The sequence below is a fragment of the Rattus norvegicus genome, chromosome 10 (genome assembly GCF_036323735.1).
Source record: "Rattus norvegicus strain BN/NHsdMcwi chromosome 10, GRCr8, whole genome shotgun sequence".
In the NCBI taxonomy this organism is placed as follows: domain Eukaryota; kingdom Metazoa; phylum Chordata; class Mammalia; order Rodentia; family Muridae; genus Rattus; species Rattus norvegicus.
The window spans coordinates 43567409-43574940 of record NC_086028.1 but is presented as its reverse complement, the minus strand read 5'-3'; the positions used below and the strand labels follow the sequence as shown (position 1 = coordinate 43574940).

Below are 7532 nucleotides of genomic sequence, written 5' to 3'. Positions count from 1 at the left end.
TCATCCTGTGGTGCATATGTGAGTGGAGCCATGGGTTCCTCCATGTGTAATCTTTAGATGGTGGTTTAGTCCCTGGGAGCTGTGAGGGGCCTGGTTGATTGATATTGTTGTTCTTCCTATGGAGTTGAAAACCCCTTCAAGAGCTTGGAAATCTTATTGAGGTGACAATAGTCACACAAGCATCAAAGCAAGCATTAAATTGGCTCCCTCCCTATTTCAAAATTGTCATTAAATTATGTCACATTATAAAAACAGACCAACATTCTTATATAACTGATGTGCCTAAAAAGAAAAACCAATGAAATAGTCGGATTTATGTAAAATATTTACACAGATACAGCTGTACTCATAAACAGTCAAAAGAGCTTCCAGAGCAAGAGGGAGGCAAGTGCAGACCAAGCACGTATTGACTCCCACAGTCTGAGAAGCATGGAGCCTTGCATCAGGGCAGAAAGCTCTGTGGAAAGTCAACCCATCTTGACAGGCAGCCAGAGATGCTAGGTTCAGGAACAAAATCCATCCATCTCCTGAGGAGCCAACATACATCTTCAACCCATCGGCTCAGTGTGATACTGTGTGGGCAAAGGTTCATGTTCCTTTTCAGTCAATGAGACAAGGTAATGAGCATCCACCAGAATATCAATCCTGAAATCATCCGAGAGAGTGTCAAGACCAGCCTTTAGATCAGTCCACAAGGTGACCCAAAGACCCACTTTCAGTATCTATATGCATCATCCCATATGTCTCCTCAGGGCCCCCATGACCTCCTTGTTCCTCAGGCTGTAGATGAACGGGTTCAGAACAGGGGTGATGATAGAGTAGAGCAAAGCCACCACTTTGTCCCTCCCAGGAGAATGCAAGGAGTGTGGCTGGGTGTAGGTGCAGAGACCAGTGACATAGAACAGGCTGGCCACAGTCAGGTGGGAGGAGCAGGTGGACACTGCTCTACTCTGTCCCTTCTCTGAACCCATCTGGTATACAACAACCAACACCCGAGCATAGGAAGCTAGGATGGCCAGGAAGGGTATCAGCACAAGGACAAGGACACTCATGACAATCAAATGCTCATATTGGGACGTGTCTTCATACACCAGTGGCAGGAGAGATGGAATCTCACAGAAAAAGTGGTTAACAATCCTAGATCCACAGAATGGAAGTTGAAATACATACACTGTGTGCACTAAAGCATTGATGGAACTGCTACTCCAGGCACTGGCAACCATGGAGCAGCAGATCTTTCTGCTCATGAACACAGGGTAGTGCAAGGGCTGGAAGATGGCTATATACCTGTCAAAGGACATGAAACCCAGCAGGAGGGCTTCACAGCAAGCAAGAGTCAAAAACACAAAGACTTGGATCAGGCATCCCAGAAAGGAAATGGTCTTGGTGTCTGACAGGAAGTTAGCTGCCATCTTGGGCACAGCGGTGGAGATGTACATCATGTCGATGACTGAGAGCTGGCTGAGGAGGAAGTACATGGGGGTGTGGAGTGTTTGGTCCAGCCTGATGAGATGGACCAGTGTGATGTTTCCTATGAGAGCCACTGCAAAGAGGAGGGTGATGACTGTGAAGAGGAAAGTGTCCATGTGTCCATACTGGAAAAGACCAACCAAGGTGAAGTCTGTCCCACAGCTGTGGTTTCCTGTCTCCATGACTTAGAAAGAACCATCAAAGCAGATAAAATCTGGAAAGGGGATGGCCTGGTGAGGACTGTCCTTGAGGATACATTTCTGGACTAGCTGTAGAGCACTCTCTTCTATGCTTGTTTTAGACTTTAATCTATTAAAAAATAGTTCTTTTAGTTATTCTTACTTTTTCTAAAGTGACAAAGTTGCTAAGAGCTACACATTCTAATGTAAGACTTTTCTGTTTCAGAGGGTGCATGAAGAATGCATGCATAAAATCATGGGATCCTCTTCTATATACCCTTCATTTCTCCTGGCTATTTTCTCTGTTTGATGTCTGCAAGCTCTTCCAGATCAAGGTCTTCATAAATACCAACACTCTGACCTCTTTCTAAGGGATTCATGTCACAATCACCTTTATTTTTAACCAGAGGAAGTTCTTGAAAAGGGCTTAGTTAAATGTTTTGACACAGTTATGTGTAGGTCATGTTGGTTGTGTAACCAAGCATAAAATCACAATCTTGTTATCCTCCTGCCTTTGCCTCCCACATGTTAGGATTATGAGTGTGCATCATCACACATACTATATGCAATACTGGATCAAACATAGGTTGCTTCAGGATAGGGGACCACTCTTCTAGCTAAATTAAATCCTAGTCCTGCATAGATAACTTGAATACAACATAGAATAAATTAACAACTTGACATTTGCCATGCAACAAGTCAACACACTCTACCTCAATGATAAGTAAATTATAATCAAAATGAGTTTTGTAAAAAAAAAACTGAGAAGCAGCTTCTCACCACATTAAATGTCATGCTAAGCCCATTGCAATGTCCTGGCCCCACATCTCTAGGGTGGTGATCCAGATCTATCTGCCTGTGAGGTCACAGCTAAGGCCAGCAGCATAAGTTCAGCCATACATACATAGTCCTGTCCATTTGATCTTCACTGCTAGTCAATCCCAGACCTTACAGAGAGAGTGAGGTAATGCAGCATTTTTCCTGACCATCACAGACTCAGCATGGATTCCACTATCAACCTACTGAGCAGCAACTTGGAGATGTCGCCACTGCAGCACTGCCTTTTCTCACAGCCTCACCAGGATACAGGTCTGCACCAGTCACCTGCATGTTTAGTATGCATTTAAACACAGATGTGTCAGTCATTCTACCATGGAAAGGTTTAACCATGTACAGTAACTTATCAATGCACCCAGGATCTGAACAAATGATGCAACTAGGGAAATAGCAATTTTCTCCCAGGAAAAGTTAAAGGAAAATGAGTCAACGGTATAATTAAATGTACCATGTATTATACAAATATTTATTCTATTTTAGAAATGCAATAGGATCTCTTGCATATCAGGAATATGACAGACTCTAATTGTAGAATAACTTTAGTTTTAAAAACTGAAGTCAAAACAAGACAGATGTGTTTCCATACCCAAGAAGGAACCCTGTGAATCTGCCAGGTCCTACTCCTTCAGGGGGAGATTTTGTTAGACTACCACACCTGTGCTCCCATGCCAGAACACTGAGACCCAGCTCTAATTCCCAAAACTGTGAGATGGTTACAATCTGCAGAGCCTAGGTAACTTGGCTATGCTCATTTTCACAATGCACATGTTTTTAAACCAATACCTAGAAATGATTCTAGCCTGGAACAAATCTAAATCAGAACAGGAGGCAACAAGAAAAGGGTGCAGTGTGCTGTACAAGGTGATGCCAGTCAGACGTACCTGATCCAGCAGGGTGGGGCGACTTGTGTCCTCTCATCAATTCTCACTCAGTTCTCTTACTTGAGTGCTTCACTGGCTGCAGGATGCCTTGGCAGCTGAAGAAAGGAGCTGGAAACCAACCTTCTTTTCTCCACCTCAGCCTTGCACATGTCAGAGAATGATGGGTACTTTCCTCTAGATGTCTAGGGATATGGAGTTTTGTGTTTTACCTAGGATAACCCATTCAATAATGGGTTATCATTAGTCATTCAATAATGACTGTAGTCTATACAAACGTTTTGTTGCAGAAAAATCTCTCTAGAAAGTTTGCAGGGAGCAGACCTGCAAAGGCTGACTGACAGTTCACCCCCAATGAGAGACAGTGAGTAGATAGTACACTTATGCCTTCCTCAATGGCCTTTTAAATGAAATTACCATGTTTGTGGTCATTTTTTAAAAAAAATTTAAAAGAGATAGAAAATCGAAAGTGCTGCGATGTGATCTGAGGAATGAATCCCCTTGAGGTAGGTCATTTGATGTAGGAAGTCTACACTCCCATGGCCACCAATCTCCACTGTATTTTAGGAACTATGTCTACACTATTGTCAGCGCCTGCGCCGCCAGTGTATGAATATCGGGCATAGGTCTGCGGGATTGAAATAAATCAAGTACATGGATCACCAGTTTTCAGCGAGTGCCATCAAGGCTTTACTGAGATCTCCTTATATACCAGGGGAAAATCCCTAACCAGGAAAACAGGAAAAGTCTGTGAGGTGAAAATCCGGCCCAACCAGGAAAACAGGAAAAGTCTGTGTGGTAAAAGTTCCGGCCCAATCAAGGGCATAAACAACTTCTTAACAACAACAAGCAGGAAGGCTCGGTGGGGAAGAAGGGTGCCATGGAGAATCTCAGCCCCAAATCAGGGGCTAAGAGCAGCTGCCAAGGGTGTAAACAATTTCTTGCTATAGCAGGCTAAAAAGGCTCAGCAAGGGGGGAGGGAAACACCAAGGTAGGGCCCAACAATTCCCCCTCTTTTATTTTTTTTTTAAGTAGCGCCTGTCTTAGGATCACTCTGGGGTTCCAAAACTCTTTCCCATCTCTGAAAATCCTGCCAGCCTCAGGATTTTCTGTCTTAGGAGAGTATGGTCCCAGAAGGTTGCCCGTCTTTGGCTAACTACTTGTCATACAAACTGAGCCTAATTTGGGCCAATGGATTATTCCTGGCCAATGAAAACCAAACCTGTTTGGTTTCAGCCGGAGACTGGATCTGTTGGTACTCTAGAACAGCCCAAGGGCAGCTGCTAAGAGCGAGCAATCAAGATAAGCATTCATCCCCTGTCCCGCACGACCTTGCCAGCAAGAAAACATGTGGGGACATATGAATCCTTGCTGCAGCTAAACATTTATTGAATCTTAAGGAGAGAGCCCGCGCGCCGGCATGGCGTGGCTTATATACACCCTAGCGCGGCGCATCCACACCTGATTGGTTGCTTACCCATGATCTCATTAGGCACGCCCCGGAGTGGGCAAAGACCTGGCACGAAGGCACTCTACACATGCGCACACAGTTAACTTCCTGAAAGGAAGTCCCCTGGCGCGGCAGAGGCCAGCGCCATCTTGTAATGGCGAAAGCTATCCTGGCCTTCCACGTGGGGCACAGTGGAAGCCAGAGCCATCTTGTGGTGGCGAATGTTATAGTGGCCCTCTACATCTCCCCCTTATTATTTTATTTATAACAATCATGATCACCCTATCGCATGCAATGAGGAAACCTCAGCGATGTGGAAGTGCTGATCAAAGGAAATCATTGAGTCTCTCTCATCCCAGTGCAATGGATCCACAGATCCATGGGGTGCAAGAGCAGAGAACTCAGATACCGACTAATTCCTGAGCATAGATAACCAAATTCCAGGGGAGGCCCCTTGTACAATGGCCACAAGTGCTTGAGTGATAACGGCCTTGTCATGTTTCTGTTGAGATCTGAGTGTGCAAACCAACCATAGCATGAACACTAATCCACAGCATAGGGCTGCACCAAACAGAGCCACTCCCAATAAGTAGTGGGCACCTCATTTGGTCCTCCTCAGCTGTTACCACCAAGGGCCGTAGTCAAGCCGCTCCTATAATAAAATTTAGAATTCCCAATTGTTAGCAACTACTCCAGAAAGTTCACCCACTGTGCTTGTCTAACAATAGATTGGGGGAGGATAACTCCAGACACTGCAGACACAATGTCTGCAGCAGTAATGGCTGCTACAATAGCAGCAAAAGTGTCAAGGTCTTTTCCAGGACAGTTCAGGATCAGTCATTTTTCTCTGGAACAACCAGCAGACAATGGAACCATTTCTGAGATCTGTACAACCAGGACAGAGTTCCCAGTCCACAGCAGCTTTACGCAGGTGGCATTCCTGTAAAGCTACAGTCTGTAAAATGACAACACCAGTTAAGGCAGCAAGAGTCACCAGGGAAATGAGGGGGGCAGCAACGGCTGGAGTCCAGTCTTCTCCAGCAAGCAGCAGTGCACAGAGGGTCAGAGAGTGGGCCATAGTGGGACGGGACACACGCAGCGGTAACACTGACTGCAGCAACGGCAAAATCTCTGTGATGACAAAAGATGAGGGGGAATCTTCCATCTTCCTCTCAGGGCAGAGGAATGACTCCAGGGACTCGAACCAGGAGAGCTGAATCTTTATGCAACCAGGAGCAGCAAGTCTCACCAGCCACTCAGGCAGCTGGCACACTCTTGTAGCATCCTGTAGAAAAAATACAAACATTCCCTCTTCCCCATATAAAATATCTGGACAGGATCATGTCAATATGTGGATCTCTCTATTTCACCTAGGCAGAAGTATGCCTAGTTGTAGGGTGCCATAAACTTTGGCATCCAAATTTTAAAATTGAAATAAAAGGAGCATTATTTAGCATACAGGGATAACTCCCCCTTTTTATTTATTAAGAAATAGTAAAGATATTATTTATTAAGGTAAGTCCTCGAGGATTTAATTGAGGACACTGAGCACTTGTATTTATAAATTGACTTGTATACCAAATTATTGTCTCCAGCATTATTGTTTTGGATATATAAAGAATGAGATTTTTTTGACTAATTATTCCTATGTAAGGCCTATAATCTGTCTGGTATCATTGCCCTCCCTTGTTAAGGAGCCCAGGCAATCCAGTTTGAGTTATTAAATGGCCTATAAAGGAACGGTATTTAGTGTTCTTAACCACTAAGCCATCTCTCCAGCACCTCACAAACTTTATTTACCTAAACATAAGCATTAATTAGAAATGTCAAAACCTGTAAATATTGTCTAGATTTCAGTCTTACTAGAAATCCCTGAACTGGCAGGGTGAGGCTTGGAATTGAAAGTAAGCAAATGGAGTCTTCCTCTTTTCATATTAACTCCATTACCATTTTCAAAGAGCTGGGTCTATGGTTTTGTTTAGTTGTCTGAGCCAGAGCACTGAAAGGACAGTGAGTTGTCAGACAATTTACACTGAAATCACTCATTTTTATTAAGTAGAAAACCTGTCTCTAATAAAGCATTAAGTAATTGAAATCAATTGTAAACCACAAGCCACACATTGGCTATCAGTATGTGAATGGAAAGCTTGATTTTTTAACGTTTTAAAAACAGTGGCTATAGCACGTAATTTAATAATCTGTGTTGAAGCAATAGAAGCTCAAGAGAATAAACAAGTGATCCAATCATACATGTAGCCTTTTCATTAGGTGAACCACCTATAAATACACTAAGCGCATTTCCTATGGGTTGTATGCACAAATATACAGGAAGTACAAAAGCATGTAAAGAGTAAAATTATCAATTTTGCCTGAAAAAAATTGTATATGTAATAGGCCAAATATCAGTATTTTGTAATAACCAATTAACTGTTGTTTGGAATAAGATATGTTTTATCAGGTTTCTTTTTAAAATACTTCCATGACTCTAGCCTACAACTTTGTATTAACACAACTGAAGATTTATCTCCAATGTGGATAACAAAGACCTAAGTCCTCTGGTAGGGTGAGGTACTTAGCCAATTAACATATCCTTAGAAGCTTAAAATTAGCTTCAAATATTCTTTTCTGGAGTAGTGCAACAGCTACTCCCCAAATATTAAAGCTCATTTTGAGAGCAAAGGTTTGTAGTAAAAATTTCCATATACACTGAAAGATTCA

The 7532-nt window shown here is 43.1% G+C and overlaps 1 protein-coding gene across 1 annotated transcript; it reads right to left on the bottom strand.

Moving 5' to 3' along the window:
• Positions 1-731: 731 nt before the first annotated feature.
• On the bottom strand, positions 732-1652 carry Or2ak6e (olfactory receptor family 2 subfamily AK member 6E). Its single transcript, NM_001000013.1, has one exon. It carries the CDS (start codon positions 1650-1652, stop codon positions 732-734), a length of 921 nt encoding a protein of 306 aa, NP_001000013.1.
• Positions 1653-7532: the final 5880 nt, after the last annotated feature.

What these genes read in the sequence shown, in the direction of transcription:
- Or2ak6e (NM_001000013.1), bottom strand. Translation starts at nt 1,652, where the DNA reads ATGGAGACAGGAAACCACAGCTGTGGGACAGACTTCACCTTGGTTGGT.